The sequence below is a fragment of the Musca domestica genome, unplaced genomic scaffold (assembly GCF_030504385.1).
Source record: "Musca domestica strain aabys unplaced genomic scaffold, Musca_domestica.polishedcontigs.V.1.1 42, whole genome shotgun sequence".
Taxonomy (NCBI): Eukaryota; Metazoa; Arthropoda; class Insecta; order Diptera; family Muscidae; genus Musca; species Musca domestica.
Genome location: NW_026712329.1, coordinates 6,656,593 through 6,675,570, shown reverse-complemented (window position 1 = coordinate 6,675,570; position 18,978 = coordinate 6,656,593). Strand labels below are relative to the sequence as shown.

At 33.0% G+C, this 18,978-nt stretch overlaps 1 protein-coding gene across 6 annotated transcripts in view; it reads left to right on the top strand.

The window, feature by feature from the left end:
- The window catches only part of LOC101889065 (rho GTPase-activating protein gacU), a 63,859-nt gene that overhangs the window by 13,653 nt on the left and 31,228 nt on the right, over window positions 1–18,978 (top strand). For all 6 annotated transcript variants that reach the window (XM_059127113.1, XM_059127112.1, XM_059127111.1 and 3 more), the window contains exon 2: window positions 12,050–12,991. In XM_059127113.1, coding sequence (XP_058983096.1) covers window positions 12,739–12,991 — 253 coding nt within the window. In that variant the 5' untranslated portion in view covers window positions 12,050–12,738. The remainder of the gene's footprint in view (window positions 1–12,049; window positions 12,992–18,978) is intronic.

Here is an 18,978-nt window from a genome sequence, read left to right as displayed (position 1 = left end):
CGTTGCAGCATTTCTTTGCCTTGTCTCTCAACTGCATTGGATTTAGAGGTACTAAGACTAAGTTAGTAGCAACCACTAGTTTTTGTTTTTTTTTGAGTTTTGTATTAGATATAAGCCGATATGTTGTTGCTCTTTTTGGGAGAAACAAAATGGAAATCTAGTTTTATCTTCTATTCCGGTATGATGGAATAATTCCCTCCTCACAATTCGTCGTCTCCTATTACCACAATCTGCCAAAAGCTATGTGTGTTCATAGAAAGCAGTTCTGTTTATTTGAAAGTATGATTGACAGTAAGCCAGAGGAGGTTTGGCGTATTTCATTCATTTATTTTAATCGGTTTTTATTTGATTTTTTTTTTTTTTTTTGACTTCGTTAACCTCAATTTAAACGAGTACGGGGATACCAAGAAGATCAAAGATTGATTTGGCAAAGACCATTTATTTTTAGACCATTATTCACTTTTTTTTTTTTTCTGCTGATCTAAACTTAGCAAAGAATCTTAATGCAAATAATGGTTTTATTAAAAACATTTTTGACACCAGTAACTACTTACAAAACTTCATCATAATCCCTTATTTTAACACGGGCATGTCTTACAGAGCAAGTACTTACCAAAAAACAAAGATCCAAGACTAAGACAATATTTCCATTTTTGGCATACTAGCGTTGAATTTGTACTTAATTTCACCACACATGTGCTCAGGGAAATTTTGGTGGATAATAAATAATATTCCCTTTAGCTCCTCTAGATAAAGATTTTCTGTACTTTAACTTCTCTATGCAGACACCTTGATGTCACTTTTCTTTATATAGCTTCTTCTTCCCTCAACTCCTTGGTCATCAATGTTCAAAGACTTCCATCTTCACCATGGAGACCTTGTGTTACTTAAAGAAAAAAACTCAAAATATTGCATTACGAAAATTGTAAACAACACCAAAAGAGGTCACTTCGCTCAGAGCTTTACTATTGGCCACAACAAATGCGAAATGTAAACAAAAGTCACAGATTCGTTTCCCCACCGTCTTTTATTTATTTGAACAACAAATAATCTTGGCAATTGTTTGGGTTTCCAATTGTTATTGGCTTGGCCCGCGCGCTTTGCCGCAATCAACGAAAACGCTTCGCATAACATGGAGATGGAGATATCGGCAATCATAAAATAAATACAAAATTCCGAAGTGGCATTTGCGAAATTTTAGAATATTCCACAAATTTGTTAATAAAAACAACAATTGTTAGTTGGTCTAATTTTTGTTGTTGCTGGTTGAAGCTCACGTTTTTTTAATTAGAACATTTGCGCAATTTCGGTTTATTGCCGCTCTGACGACATCACCATATCTTTGGAATTTTTTTGTTAATATTAAATTCTTAACAAATATTAAAAAAGAGAGATAAGATTGCAATCTCAAGTAGGAAATGCTGGCTAGCTAAAGTATGAAATGAAGAGTTTACTTTTGAAAATTGTTTTTAACTTTCTTAAATTTATAGACAAGCGGAAGGGCGTCTCCTTTATAGACGAGCTGCATGCCGTCTGGATGAGCTGAAGGCCGGTTTTTTGGTTGAGCCGAAGGATGTCTTTATAGACGAGCCGAAGAACGCCTTTATAGACGAGCCGCAGGACGTCTTTATAAACAAGCCACAGGGCGCCTTCGTGGACGAGATGAAGGACTTCTCTATGGACGAGTCGCAGGACGTCTTTATAGACAAGCTGTGAATCCCGACTTTATTGACGAGCTGAAGGGCTATTGATTTACCTACAGAGTGAGCCCTAATTTTACTCTCTACATAATAGTTATTGCCTATAACGTGTATAGTATAGGAGTAAACTAGGTATCCCCCATGTAACGATATGGAACTTTTTCAGTGCAGCCATAAAAACTGCTCTAAAGTATTATTTATTAAATGAAAACTGAATTTTTTGTAGAACCACCATGAAAAAATACGAAGCTATTTTTGATACAAATAAAAATGTTAATTTATTACGGAAATGGATCAACTTTTCCCATATCTTCGAACCATTCTGCAAATTTTGTACCTTTGTTTTATTGTTTTCTTGGGAATGAGGTCGTTATTCTATTTTGTATCTATTTAGTATGAGCTAAGCTCGATCTATAAATAATGATATTCCACACCGTTGGATGAAAGTTAAACAACTCATTTGAATTCCAAAAGTATTTGTCATCAAGTTTAACAAATATATAAAAAAACCAGTAAAGAAAGTCATAAAGTCGGGCGGGGCCGATTTTATGATACCCTACACCACTTTGCTAATTTAGATGAGCTCGACTTAATAATTAAAAGTTTTTTTATGGGAGAATTCAATCATACACGCTATGATTATAATTATAATTTAAAATTCAAAAGACTAAATGTGCCGAAGCATTTGTATCTTTTAAATTTGGACTTATATTGCCTATTCGGTGCAAAATTAATTTGAAATCAGATAAAGATATATATGGGAACTATATCCAAATCTGAACCGATCTCGATAAAATTTGGCAAAGATATTTCTGAGCTGTATTTGATATATTTCCCTGAATATCGTTGTTACGGGGTGCATATTACGGCTGTAGGTAACAAATACAACAAATCGGATGAACAATATATATGGGAGCTATAGCTATATCTGAACCGATCATCACCAAATTTGGCATACTACCTTCTAGGCTAAATTCGACCGTATGTGCCAAATTCCATCCCATTTGGACAAATATTAGACGTTTGGTGCACAATAAAAGGTAAATCGGACGAAGTTATATATGGGAGCTATATCCAAATCTGAACCGATCTCGATAAAATTTAGCAAATGTATTTCTGAGCTGTATTTGATATATTTCCCCAAATATTGTTGTTGCAGAGTGCATATTACGGCGGCAGTGGACAAAAATAACAAATCGGATGAACAATATATATGGGAGCTATATCTATATCTGAACCGATTTCGATCAAATTTGGCATACATATTTTCAGGCCTAATTTAGGTGTATGTGCAAAATTCCATACAATTCGGGCTTATATTACACGTTTGGTGCACAATAAAAGGCAAATCGGACGAAGATATATATGGGAGCTATATCTAAATTTTGACCGATTATCTCCAATTTCAATAGGGTTCGTCCTTGGGTCAAACAAAAATTCTTTGCAAAATTTCATCTGGATCGGGCAATAAATGCGACCTGTACTTTGTTTACAAAAATACATGGACAGACGGACGGACGGACATGCATAAATCGACTCAGAATGTGATTCTATGCTGATCATCAAAAGGAACTATGGGTCTATCTCGTTTCCTTCTGACTGTTACAAACAAATGCACAAAGACATAATACCCTGACCACCTTGTGGTGTAGGGTATAAAAACAACAATCTCACGTTATAACTTGTTTCTTTTTGGAATTCGGTTAAGCTGCAGGAGCGATACCAGTTGCAACGGTATCACAGTGTATTGTGAGAAATGAAACGAATTCTAAATATGCAAGTAAAAAAGCTGTAAGTTCGGCCGGGCCGAACTTTGAATACCCTCCACCATTTGGAAGGAATTTGGCAATTTTCAAAAAAAAAAAAAATAAATAAATAAATAAAATCCGTTAAAAATTCTGTTAAAATCTTAAATATACCGATGCAATCTTTATGTATTTTGGTATATACGACGACATGGATCTGCATAGGTATCTTTTGTCATAAGCCATTACAATATTCAAATACAAAATTTCAATCGTCAAAATACCGAATATAGGGAGATACTTATATATGGGGCTATACGAAGACCTGGACCTGCAGACAATTTTCAGTCACAGACTGTAGTTCCCATTACGAACTCGTAATACGTAATTTGAAACAATTCAGGTGAATAATGACGTTAAAATCATCAAAATACCGAATATTGGGAGGTTTCTTTATATGGGTGCTGTACGAAGACGGGGACCTGCACAGACAATTTGCTGTCATAGGATGTAATATCCATTACGAACTTAAAGTACCTAAGTTGAAACATTTGCGATGAATAATGTCGCTAAAATCATCAAAATACTGAATATCAGAAGGGGGCAATACAAAAAGGTGGACCTGCACGGCCAATTTTTTCTCATAGGCTCTGGTATCCATTGTGAACTTCACATATTAAATTTAAAATATTTCCGGAGAATAATGTCGCTTAAATCAACAAAATATAGAAAATAGGGAGGTACCATTATATGGGGGCTATACCAAAACGTGGACCTACTTGGCCCATTTTCAATGAAAAAAAATCCTGCAGACATAATACACATTTGAGTAAAATTGTATCAACTTACTTCATTTCGTTCGGAAGCTGGAGTGATTTCCACAGAGGGATAGACGGTAGACGTACGGACATCGTTAGATCGATATAGAACTTTATGCTGATCAAGAATATATACTTTATGGGGTCTAAAATGGATATTTCGAGGTGTTACAAACGGAATGACAATTTTAATATACCCTCCCTGCTATGGTGGAGGGTATAAAAACGACTAAAATTAGCACGCAAATATCCTCAACAACTCTACGGCGTGTACATGCACAAACTTGTACATTGACATTGCCAAACTATTTCTATCTAGCGATCTGATCCGATTGCAAGTTATTTACAAAACGAAAGTATTTATTTTTAGATTCCAAAAGTGTGTGGCCGGCCTAAGTTATTTGAGCAATGTTTTGGAAGACAAAAAAAATCGTGTTTATTTTTTGTCTCAGCTTGTCAGTGCTCCGATTTTTGTTTTCGTTAAGCTATTTAAGCAGAGAAAAAAACGAATTCACTATTCAATATCGGTTTGTATGACTTTCTGCGTGTGTATGTATGTTGTCCCAATATTGAATACGAAATTTGTGTACAATGCCAAGTTTGAACAAATCTACACTATTCGCAATGTGGTTTGTTGAGTGTAAATATAACGACTGTTTAGTTTGGATACATATAGCAATGTTGAGAGACAAATTTAAAAAACAACAACTACCAGAAATCACACTGCAAATCGTCATCATTGGCTGGCGTTAAACCTAGATATGGCTTGTTTGGCTATCCAACGATCGGCGGCAGGGCTATGATATATCAGTCGACAACAATCTCCTTCTTCTCCTTCTTTTGCCGCACGACATGTGTGCGCTGTGAATGAATGAATGGACTTTTTGTTTGTTTGCGTTTTAGTTTCCTAAACGAAATGAATTTTTCATTTTCGGTGGTTTTTCAGTTGGGGGCACTGAAAGTGAATTTTATTGTCTGTCGTTATCTGTTTTTTCGCTTTTTATCTGTGTGTGTGCTTTTTTGTTTGCCTTGTAGTGCCAAAAACCAGTTCTTTTAATGAGACACATTGTAAAATGGCATGAAAACCATAAAAACAAAACTTTATTCGGACCACCACCATACCAATTAAGAAGCCACTAAGTGAAAAACGAATGTAAAATATCTATACATAGAGGCCTATTTGCGGCCGACATAGATGACTTTTATGCCAAAATATATACAAAAAATATCATTTTCAAAAAACAAAAAAAAAAAAAAAAGAATAAATAAAATAAAAAAATGAAAAAGAACAACGGAAACCTAAGGGACATTATGAAAAGGCTATACATACACTTTTTTTAATTTTTAATTTGTTCAAATTGGTCACCATTGACACGAATTATGACCTTCAACGGCCAATGAAACCGTCACACGCTGTCCGAATTTTGCTCTGCGGTATTTTGGCTCATTTCCGGCGAAGCGCTTGCTTGATGTGATCGACACTTTGGTATTTTTTAGTGCCAAACTTGCTTTCCAAAATACTCCAGACACAATAGTCCAACGGATTGGTATCCGGAGATTTGGGTGGATGACTTTTTTCTGGAAAATTCTTACCAAAATGCGCTTGTAAACAATATAATGAGCTGTCGCTGGAATAACTTTAACAGCTCTCGGACGAGTGGCTTATAAATGACAGCAGTCTGAAGTTGGTTTCAGTTTTTTCGTCTCACCCTTTACGAAAACGTACGTAGGCTGTAGTAGCCATTACCAACTTTAAATACGAAATTTGTTACAATTCCGGTTAATAATGTCGCACAAATCATGAAAATACCGAGAATTGGGAGGTACCGTCGTATGGACGCGAAGACGTGGACCTGCATACAAAAATTGTTGTCATAGGCTATAGCACCCATTACAAACATCAAATACGAAATTTGAAATAATTTCGGTAAATTATTTCGCTTAAATCATGAAAATATCGGATATCGAGAGCTACCGGAGGCTATACGAAGACGTGGACCGGCATACGGAATTTTTTTTCCATAGGTTGTAGTAACCGTTAAGATCTCCCAATACGAGATTTGAAACGATTTCGATGAAAAATGTTGCTGAATTCATCAAAATACCGAATATCGGGAGGTACCGTTATATGGGAGCTATACGAAAGCGTTGACCGACATATCCCATTTACGAACTTAATCTGCCTACTGGTAAACTATGCATTTAAAAATGCAAAATTTTAGCTTTCTATCTCAATTTGTTCGAAAGATAACGAGATTACAACAGACAGACGGACATCTCCAGATCGCTTTTACGCTTATCCAGAATATATATATACTTAGTAGGGTCTATTATAAATATTTCAAGGAGTTACAAACGGAATGACAATGTTAATATACCCTCCATAGAAGGGTGGTGGTGGATATTGAAAAATAAGCTCGGGGTAAAGCCATTGAAATTTAAAAAAATGCAAGAAAGAAAATAGACTCAAAAGAACTAAAGAGTTGCTTCGCTTGTCCGAAAGTGGTGAACTGCCGAATTTGGTTTTCTCCGATGAGAACACATTCGTTGTCCAGCAGTTTGTAAACAAACAAAATGATCGTGTTTAATTGCCAAAGTCAGCTGAAAATGTGCACCTTCGGTTGGCCACCAGAACTCAAGCGCCGGCCATGGTGATGGTGTGGGCCACCATAACATCCCATGGTCGCTCTCCGCTCGTATTAGCGACAGTCGCATCAGAATAATTGCCGAATATTGTCGCGAAAATATTCTTGTGGGTGTTTTAGAGCCTTGGGAACGCAAACATTTTTGGCTACAGAACTTGGACATTCCAATAGGACTCAGCACCATTGCATTCAGCCATCCAAGAATTGTTACAAAATGAGGTTCCTCGCTTCATTTCAAGCGCACAATAGCCACCAAAATCTCCGGATATCAATCCGTCGGACTATTGTGTCTGGAGTATTTTGGAAAGCAAGGTTGGCACTAAAAAATACCAAAGTGTCGATCACCTCAAGCAATCGTTTAGCCGGAAATGGGCCAAAATACCGCAGAGCAACATTCGGGCAGCGTGTGACGGTTTTATTGGCCGTTTGAAGGCCATAATTCGTGCCAAAGGTGACCAATTGGAAGAAATCTAAACTTCATCTAAAATTTTATGCTATTTCCGATTTATTTTGCTTTCATTCAATAAAATTAAAAAAAAAACAACATATACCTCTCAAATCCTGGCCTTCGATTCTTATAGACATATTTTTAAAAGAGTTACTTTGCAAATGGTTGAGGGTACTGAAATTCCAAACGGGCCGAATTTAACTACTATTTTACTTGTTTAATTTCAAAAACTGTTGTAGTACAGATACATAATTGTGGAATATCACTCTGTATGATCTTGCCGAAGGGTCTTCGTTGTTTTTTAATTCTTTTCAAAAATTAAAAAATACTTCAAAAGCCCAATAAATTAGAGCAATTAACAGATACACCAACAACAACACCTCTAATAGGAAATCAAGAATATGATAGCAGCAGACAAGTGGCGCAGTGTAAACCGTTGTCAATGTCAATTAACGCTAATTAATAAACATTTGTGACAGTGACATTAAAAGCATTTGATTTGACATTGAACAACAGCTATGCTATCAACTTTTGAAAACAACTTGTGTGGCTTCAAAGAGCTGAAGTTGTTTGAAAACTACCTGTTAGTGTCGCCCACCAAATGCAACAGTTATGTTGATAATTGCTTTTTGTAAGATTTCTTTTGGAGAAAATCCAATTTTATTTTATGTTTCAAATCAACTTTCATTTGAAGGCGATAATCTCGAAGAGCAACAGGGATATGTGTTTCAAACAACACTTCACAATCTAGTGAGGAAAATTATTTTTGGCAGTGAAACTAATTTTCTGTTTTTCCTTTTCGGCAAATGTGATTGGAATTAGGTGAATGGGGTATGGGGAAGTTCTGTGGTAGCGAGGTGTGTCCAAGGTGTGTCAGAATTGATACGGGGTAATATTTTCGGGGGGAATTGCAAATATGATATCATGTACACAATCTTTGTGATACAAGTCATTTGGGCGCCAATCTTCTTCAAATTAAGATTATTTTAAAATATATAGATACATTTTCATTAAAACAGGTGTTATAGATACATTTACTAAATTGTTTTCATTATGTGTGTAGTCATTTAGAAAAGACCGACATAAATACATTCATTTTATATTCAATTTCTCAAATGGAAATTTCTTTGATTACAATTTAAACAAATTTCTACGCAATACGTTTGTCTAGAAATTTGAAAGATTAAAACCAGTTTTGAATATATTTTGGGTAGGGTTTCGAAAATATTAATTTATTTGTAATATTTCTGCGGTATGTCAAGAAGAAATTTTGACAAAGACGACCTTAATTTTAATATTTAAAACCTTTTTTCATTTATTCCGCCTTATGACAACATAGGGTATATATCGTTTGATACGGCAAAAATGTCTCTAATCGAAATAACGGAATTATTTCTTGGACAAAATTATACATCATACTAACTTTTCAGCTGCAGCTGTTACCATATATTTTTTCATATTCATGTTTTTCTTTATCGAAAAATAATTACGTCTTGCACATAAAAGACTTAGTACTTTTCGTACTATTATATTACATACTTCCGAAACCAACTTCATATTTCAATTCAATTGTGAACCACTTTGTACTTTTCGAACAACTATATAAAAAACTGGAAATTAATTTTATTTGCCATTTAAATTGTAAGTTGGAGACCCCATAAAGTTCATATTTTTCATCATAGTATAATTCAATGACGATTCAACATATATTCGGTTCCGTGCTACTTTCTTATATTTTTGTAATTTGCTCATGTTTCCACAATTTATTTCATATAGAGTACATCCCAAATCTACGTTCCCAACCAATATTCTCTTACAAATTCCATAGAATACAAAATTTTCTTTTCTGACCACACATTAGATGTAAAAGTGGACTTGGGGATACTCCAATGTGGGGATGATTGATGGTTCCCTACCCCAGGGTAGCATAAATAGATTTTTTTAGCCAAATCAATTGATGAATCTGGTCAATGCCAATATGGGTCCTACTCTGAAAATTTCAAATTTTATGCTAGGAGATTCTCTACCCCTTTAGAAACAAAAGTTGCCAAATAAGGGCCAAAAATGAAAAAAGTGGCCAAGACCCCAAATATAGCTTAAATTATACTATGGTTATATAAATATGAAATCGGGTTGTACCCTTATCCGTGAGTTATCGATATCATGACCTGCAAACGCGATTTAAGGTATCTTGAATGTTTGGGAAGAATATCTGGAAGGATATGAAAGAAGTAGGTCCACGATTTGAAATGAGCCCCATTAGGCTTTTTTCGGTCATTTTTGTTTGTTTAAATGTGTTCGCATCTTTCAGCTGAACCACAATATAGGCCCTGGAGTTGAAAAGTAGATGTCAGTTAACATTGTATTTCGAACTTATTTTATTTATTTATTTATTTTTTTTTAGATATCTTTTTGGTGATTTTTTAGCGATTTTGAAAAAGTAATTATCTTTTAACTTTGGTGTGACCACGATAAATTATTTCGATATAATCTATTCCGTTGCGCCACCACATAATTCGGTACTACACTTCCATGTAACCCGCCATCAATTTCAGTTCTCAAGAAATCAAGTCAATTAAATAAATTGGTATTAATATTCGAATTCAAAAATAAAATATAAAAAACACTACAAATGTACATTAGAAAAAAGTAAGTCAATATGGAAAAAATCATGCGAATTAAAACATTACTATTGTACTTTTCAAAAGTCAAAGTGAAAATGTTAATATATCACATTTTTACGCGATTTTTTTGGATATTATCCTTTTCGAATCGTTAAAATCAAATAATAACACAACTTTCTTTTATATATATAGATATAACTGCAACAAAGTCAAACTTCATAATTTTTACATTTTTTTGTACATTTTATTTAATGAAAGCAAAAAATGTCGAAAATAGCATCAATTTTTAGAATAAGCTTAGGTTTGTTCGAATTGGTCACTTTTGGCACGAATTATGGCCTTCAAACGGCCAATGAAACCGTCACACGCTTCCCGAATGTTGCTCTGTGGTATTTTGGTCCATTCCCAGCGAAGCGCTTGATTGAAGTGATCGACACTTTGGTATTTTCTAGTGCCAACCTTGCTTTCCAAAATACTCCAGACACAAAAGTCCAACGGATTGGTATCCGGAGATTTTGGTGACCATTGTGCGCTGGAAAGAAAGCGAGGAACCTGATTTTGTAACCATTCTTGGGTGACGCGTGCTAAATGCGATGGTGCTGAGTCCTGTTGGAATGTCCAAGGTCTGGGGCCAAAATGTTTGCGTGCCCAAGGTATTAATACACCCTTCAGAATATTTTCTCGATAATATTCGGCATTTATTCTGATGTCACGGTCGATTAATACGAGTGGAGAGCGACCGTTGGTTGTTATAGCGGCCCACACCATCACCATGGCCGGCGCTTGAGTTCTGGTGGCCAACCGAAGGTGTACATTTTCAGCTGACCTATTTGGCAAGTAAACACGATCATTTTGTTTGTTTACAAACTGCTGGACAACGAATGTTTTTTCATCGGAGAAAATCAAATTTTGCAGTTCACCATTTTCGGCCAAGCCAAGCAACTCTTTATTTCTTTTGAGTCTATTTTCTTTCTATTGTAAGTTCTTGCACTTTTTAGAATTTCAATGGCTTTACCCCGAGCTAATTTTTCAATATTTGCCGAATGCAATATTGCGATATATTCAGCTCACGAGCCATTTTTCGGCCACTGCGACGCGGGTTTCGATCAAGTCCTTCTTTACTTTTCGGACCATTTCTGCTGATGTTGCTGTTTTCTTCCGTCCACTTGCTTAACGTCGGGTTATGCTACCAGCGATGGTACGAGACGCAAAAGATTTATTCACATATAAATGCTGGAGTGCTCTAACGATAGCTACTTGTGGTTTTCCAGCCAAATATAAATAAATCACACTATCAGCTTGACCATAACTTGAATTCCACCGCGAATAACTGTAGAATTCTCACGAAAATGGTTTTTCACGCTTGTAAACAATATAATGAGCTGCCACTATAATAATTTTAACAGCTGTCGGACGAGTGGCTTAGAAATGACTGCAGTCTGAAGTTGGTTGCAGTTTTTTTTTTCATCTCACCCTGTATGCATAGATATTGGGGGTCCTTCTTATAATCACGTTATCTTTTGAACCAATTGAGATAAAATACTAAAATATGTGTTTTTGTCAATAGACACGTCCAGTTTATGATGTGTCATGTCGGTCCAAGTTTTTGTATAGCCCCCATATCATATTACAGACCGATACTCGGTAATGCGACGATTTAAGCCACATTTTTAAACTTAATGGGTTTCTATTTTGTATTTAGAGTGGGCAATGTAAACATATGTCACGTTTTCCTATAGTCCTCATACCTTCAGATATTCACCATTTTAAAGAGTATAACTGCATTATCCAACCGATTTCGTTGGTATTTTCAGTTTTAAATAGGATTCGTTGGAGTATTGCATCGCGATACTTTTTTAAAGGGTATCTTTAACTCATGGTGGAGGCTATTAAAAGTTCGTCCCGACCGAATTAAAAAATGTGTAACTTGTTTTATTTTAGTTAAAGCTGATTTTTCTTAAAGTGTTCTTCATTGTACAATTTAAATGTGAACTGTATATTCCCACACCATTAATTAATTTCTTAAAAAAAAATAACATAATTAATTTTTTATTTGTTTTTCATTTCAGACAAAGAAATCACTCCGTCCATCAACAACAAAAATGAGCCGAAATCAAAACCACTGAACGACGAACACTAGTGCGAATCGAATTCTTCAATACCAATTCTTCTAACTAACCCCACACACGTACGCTCGAATCGAATAAAGGAAAATATGCAAAAATCTGTTTAAGCCAAACAGCAGCTGCCAAGCTACGTACCACCAGCAACAACCACAACAACAATAAATGCAAATAATACTGATCACCACCACCAACAGCAACAACAAAAAGAACATCTTGAAAACATTCCTACATTCCGCCGTTTACAAATTCATAGCTGTTACTTCTGAACTAACTTGACTGACTATTTTATCCCAGTTAGCGTTTTCATTTGTCTCGTTTTTTTTGTTTTGGTTTTCGCTTGTTTTTTTCTGCCAACCAAATTCTTCTCCCATTTATTGTTGTTGGCCATCATTACAAGTACAGAAAAGCAAAAAAAAAAAAACTTGTTTATTTCCTCTTAGCTTATTTAGACAAGTTTGGCGAGGGAAAAAACTGTTCTACAAGACTTTGCAAAAAAAAAAGGCAAAACCGTGGCACAAAGAAAACAAACTTCAACATAAAAAAAAAAACGTAAGGCGGTAGATAGAACAAATAACAAGGGAGTGCCGTTTTTGTAGGGTCAGAACAGCAACAAAGAAACGAAGAAGACAAATATGACAACGTCACAAGCGGACATAAACACAAATTCAAACAGTTCGACGGCTGCCGCCGGCATGGCCAACAATAGTACCGGTGGCATGAACTGTGTTGACAATGCTGTTGTTGGTGGTAGTGGGGGTAACAGTGGTAACGGTGGCAGCAGCAGTGCCGGCGGCGGTGGTGGTGGTGCAGCAGTTACTGGTGGAACCACCAACCTATCATCGATGAATATCAATAGCAATGGATCGACCGTTGCCACCAACAGTGGTGAGTTCTCTTTTTATTTGGTTGGCATAAATAAACAATTAAATGAAACGTTTCTGTTTTCTGCTTGGAATGCATGTTACCTTTACACTGAGAGAAATTTGTAATTTAGTATTCATAGATACAAATAGGTTTAAGATAGATGATACACTTACAAATTCCTATAGATGGAAGAACTTTCCCAAGTGTATTTTGAGCTCAAAAACAGTAGAGTTTTAGACAACGTCAAAATTCAGTCTTGACTTCAAATTCATGGCAAATGTTCACAATTGCCGTTACTCCACAATCAAGGATTATTTTATGTCCATTGATGTAAATTTAAGGAGCAACAACCAACAAACAAACGGGAGAAAAGGCAAATGCAGGAGTCAAAATTCCTTAAACCAGCGCTGCTCAAAAGCAGACCTCGCTCACCAGCCCAATTTCTCTTAGTTTTTTTTAAATCATGTAAAACAATAATTTATACATTTTTTGTAATAATTCGCTTTATTAATAATTTTGGACAACATCCAAGTTTAAAAACAATTGAATTGAAGGGATAAATATAAAGAAGAATAGATTTTTTCCGAAAGGGATTATGTCCGAAAATTTTTATTTTGTTTGGCCCAGGGAAACCCTTTAGTGTTGTCCGATTTCATAAGTATTGTGCATCAAATGCGTAATATCAGTCCTATTCAAATTTATTTTAGCTCACATGGCCACGTTCAGTTCAAAAGTATATCTGGCAATTTTGGTTCAGATTTAGATATAGCGCCAGATGGGTTATATTCCCCCAAATGGGATGGATGTCGGCAAGTATTTCAAATTTGGTGAACATCGGTTTAAATACAGCTATAGCTCCCATATATTAGTTTCATTCGATTTGGTGTTTAAATACTTCACATTCCCAATATGCACCCCACAAAAATGACATATAAAACCAGACAACATATATACCTCAGAAATACCTCTGCCAAATTTCATCAAAATCGGTTCAGATTTGGATATAGCACCCATATGTATTTCATTTGAGTTGGTGTTTTAGTCCCTCTCATTCGTAATATACAAATCACGACAATGATATTTGGTATAAGATATCAGATACAGCTGAGAAATAGCTCTGACAAATTTTATCGATATCGTAAATACGACATTTGTTGAAAATCGTTTCCCATACAGGGTGAGAAAAAAAAAATGCAACAAAGTCAAACGCCATAATTTTTAAATTTTTTAAATTTTATTGCATGAAAGCAAAAAATATAGGAAATAGCATCAAATTTTAGAATAAGTTTAGATTTGTTCGAATTGGTAACCGTAAAAAGCTGCCTGAATGTTGAACTGCGGTATTTTGGTCCATTCCCGGTGAAGCGCTTGCTTGAGGTGATCGACACTTTGGGACTTTTTAGTGCTAACATAGCTTTCCAAAATACTCCAGACCAACGTATAGGTATCATTATGCGCTGGAAATGAAGCGAGGAACCTCATTTTGTAACCATTCTTGGATGGCGCGTGCTGAGTCCTTTTGGAATATTCAAGGTCTTCGGCCAAAATATTTGCGTGCCCAAGTCTTTTATACACCCTCCAGCATTTATTTATGCATTTATTATGATGCCACGGTCGATTAATACGTGCGGATAGCAACCATAGGCTGTTATGGTGGCCCACACCATCACCATGGCCGGCGCTTGAGTTCTGATGGCCAACCGAAGGTGCACATTTTCAGCTGACCTTTTTGGCAAGTAAACACGATTATTTTGTTTGTTTACAAACTGCTGGACAACGAATATTTTCTCATCGCAGAAAACCAAATTCGGCAGTTCACCACTTTCGGCCAAGCGAAGCAACTCTTTAGCCCTCTTGAGACTATTTTCTTTCGGTTGCAGTGTAAGTTCCTGAACTTTTTGGAATTTCAATGGCTTTACCACGAGCTCATTTTTCAATATTTGCCGAATGGAATATTGCGATATTTTCAGCTCACGAGCCATTTTTCGGCCGCTGCAACGCGGGTTTCGATCAAGTCCTTTTTTACTTTTCGAACAGAAATTGCTGATGTTGCTGTTTTCTTCCGTCCACTTCCTCGACGTCGGGCTACGCTACCAGCGATGGTATAAATCACATTTAAATGCTGGAGTGCTCTAACCATAGCCACTTGTGGTTTTCCAGCCAAATATAAAGAAATAACACTATCACGCTTGAATTCCATCACGAAGAACTTTTTCCTGGAAAATTCCCACCAAAATGCTTTTGTACGCTTGTCACTGGAATAATTTTAACAGCTGTCGGACGAGTGCCTTAGAAATGACAACAGTCTGAAGATGGTTGCAGTTTTTTCATCTCACCCTGTTGAGTCCTCGTCAAAAACTCTAGTAAAATTTAAAATGAGTTTTCGATTTTCTTCAAAATTTTTTTTCAAATTTTTAATAAAAATTGTACTTTTCATAGAAAGGTCCAACCTTTTTGGTACGCCTCCGAAAAAGGGCTTACCTAAATGGTAACTATCTGTCGGGACACTGAGCTTTTTTGTAATCTACGGGCATATATGGTTCTTAGTATTTCTTCATCTTCGTTGCCAATTAATCTTCTTTGTTGAATAAAGATTCACCATTAGTACAAACAAACAACTAAATTGCTAACATTTAATAAACAATAAAAAATAACTTTAAAGCAAATATTTATTCGCATAATCAATTCTCACGGACCCCATTCACTTTTTTCCAAGCTTCACCATAAAACAAGAAACATTTTCATTTATCACAAAGGCTCGAAATGTTGGCAGAAAATAAAACATTTGTTAACGCTAAATACCGGCCACGAAATCCAATAACACAGCAGCAGCAGCAACAACAACAACAATCAATTTATATTAAAACATTGAATTTTGACGAAATTACATCTAATCGGAACGATTAAAAACTTTTTCACCTGTTTCTTTATGGCGATCATGAGAGAGAATGGTGATGATCATCATGGCGTGGATTGCGTGCCGACAAGTGCTCAATGCAATTGCGAAATGCGGCAAGTGAGGAAAAACACATTAATCAAAGAAGCGTATAATTTTCAAAAAAAAAAAAACAACAACCCAAACCGAATCCGAAACCATCATTCGCAACGGCAAGATTTGAAACAAAGTATGAATTAAATGGTTCGATGATTTTGTAACAACGTCATTTCCTTCTTGAGAAACGTTTCGCAGTGACGGATTCAGAAATTGAATCAATTTGGCAAGATGTTTCCATGTTTTCGGCCCCATACCCCTCGAGGGTCCGGAAATGGAATTGATGAATGTGTGGCTAGAGCGCAAGCTTTATGTTTTATTTTTATTTTCAATAAATGATGTTAACACATTTTCCATTGGTGTGTTTTACACCTAAAGCGATTAGGTGTTTTTTTTTTGGTGTTGGATACAGGTTTCGAAGATATGGGTTAGAAAAACAATTGATGGAAGAACGGGGGATTAAGAGAATCAATTTTCTGCTAAAGAAGAGTTTGGTGTAGGATAGAGTTTGGTGTAGGATAGATTTTATGATTGAAATCCTCTAACCTCGGGAAACCCTCCTAAATACCACTATTATGACCTCAAAAAAAAAAAAAAACAGAAAAAAAAAAAATAAATAAATAAATAAATAATATAATAATAATAATAATAATAATAATAATAATAATAATAATAATAATAATAATAATAATAATAATAATAATAATAATAATAATAATAATAATAATATAACAATAATAATAATAATAACATAATAATAATAATAATATAATAATAATAATAATAATAATAATAATAATAATATAATAATAATAATAATAATAATAATAATAATAATAATAATAATAATAATAATAATAATAATAATAATACAATAACATAATAATAATAATAATAATAATAATAATAATAATAATAATAATAATAATAATAATAATAATAATAATAATAATAATAATAATAATAATAATAATAATAATAATAATAATAATAATAATAATAATAATATAATAATAATAATAATATAATAATAATAATAATAATAATAATAATAATACTAATAATAATAATAATAATAATAATTAATAATAATAATAATAATAATAATCATAATAATAATAATAATAATAATAATAATAATAATAATAATAATAATAATAATAATAATAATAATAATAATAATAATAATAATAATAATAATAATAATAATATAATAATAATAATAATAATAATAATAATAATAATAATAATAATATAATAATAATAATAATAATAATAATAATAATAATAATAATAATAATAATAATAATAATATAATAATAATAATAATAATAATAATAATAATATAATAATAATAATAATAATAATAATAATAATAATAATAATAATATAATAATAATAATAATAATAATAATAATAATAATAATAATAATAATAATAATAATAATAATAATAATAATAATAATAATAATAATAATAATAATAATAATAATAATAATAATAATAATAATAATATAATAATAATAATAATAATAATAATAATAATAATAATAATAATAATAATAATAATAATAATAATAATAATAATAATAATAATATAATAATAATAATAATAATAATAATAATAATAATAATAATAATAATAATAATAATAATAATAATAATAATACTAATAATAATAATAATAATAATAATAATAATAATAATAATAATAATAATAATAATAATAATAATAATAATAATAATAATAATAATAATAATAATAATAATAATAATAATATAATAATAATAATAATAATATAATAATAATAATAATAATAATAATAATAATAATAATAATAATAATAATAATAATATAATAATAATAATAATAATAATAATAATAATAATAATAATAATAATAATAATAATAATAATAATAATAATAATAATATAATAATAATAATAATAATAATAATAATAATAATAATAATAATAATAATAATAATAATAATAATAATAATAATTGAAAGTGCTTCTCAAATTCTTAACTTAGGCTATTACCAGCAGTAAACGTAGTCCAGCTTTATAAAAAAGTCATTAACAGAGTTGTGTAAATTTAACAAGTAAAAAGGTATCAAAGATCGGCCGGGCCAAACATTTAATACCCTCCTCCATTTTGAAGAAACTTGAAAAATTTCCAAAAATTCCGTTCAAAGGAAAACCATTATATGTGGGCTATAGGAAGACGTGGTCCAGTATATACAATTTTTTGTCATAGGCTGTATAAATCATTAAAATGGCGAATATTGGGGGTACCGTCGTACGGGGGATATAAGATAAAGTAGACCTATATGGGCTATTCTCTTTCAAAATTGAAATCAGACGATGACATATATGGGAGCTTAACTTAATTTTGGATCGATTATCACCAATTTCAATAGGATTCGACCTTTGGCCACAAAAAATGATTTGTGAAAAATTTCATCTCAATCAGACAATAAATGAGATCCGTAATTTTATTTTTCAAAAATACATTGACAGATGGACGGACATGCACAAATCAATTCAGAATTTGAAACCCCTGAAGATCATCAAAATGAACTGTTGGTTTATTTCGTTTCCTAATACCCTATACCACAGGGTAAAAAATATCATTTAAGAATCCAGAATTAAAAAAGTTAAAAGTCCCCGACTATAGTCCATAAATAGCCCCATAAAATATGATTCTCAAAATCATGGATGTAGTTTCCATCTTGGCCCATAAAATTCAGGTTGGCACTTATGAACTTTATTATCGAGAATTTTAGAACTGATTTTCATAAAATATCCTAAAACCTTAGCTAGTTCCTCATAAAAAATCCGGGAAGAGATTTCGGAGCATATATTATCCTTCACATCCAGGATCATAAAACTTTTTTTGCTCTATATACAGGGTTAGATGAAAAAATGCAACCAACTTCAGACTGCTGCTGTCATTTCTAAACCACTCATTATATTGTTTACGAGCAAAAAAAAAAGCATTTTGGTGAGAAAT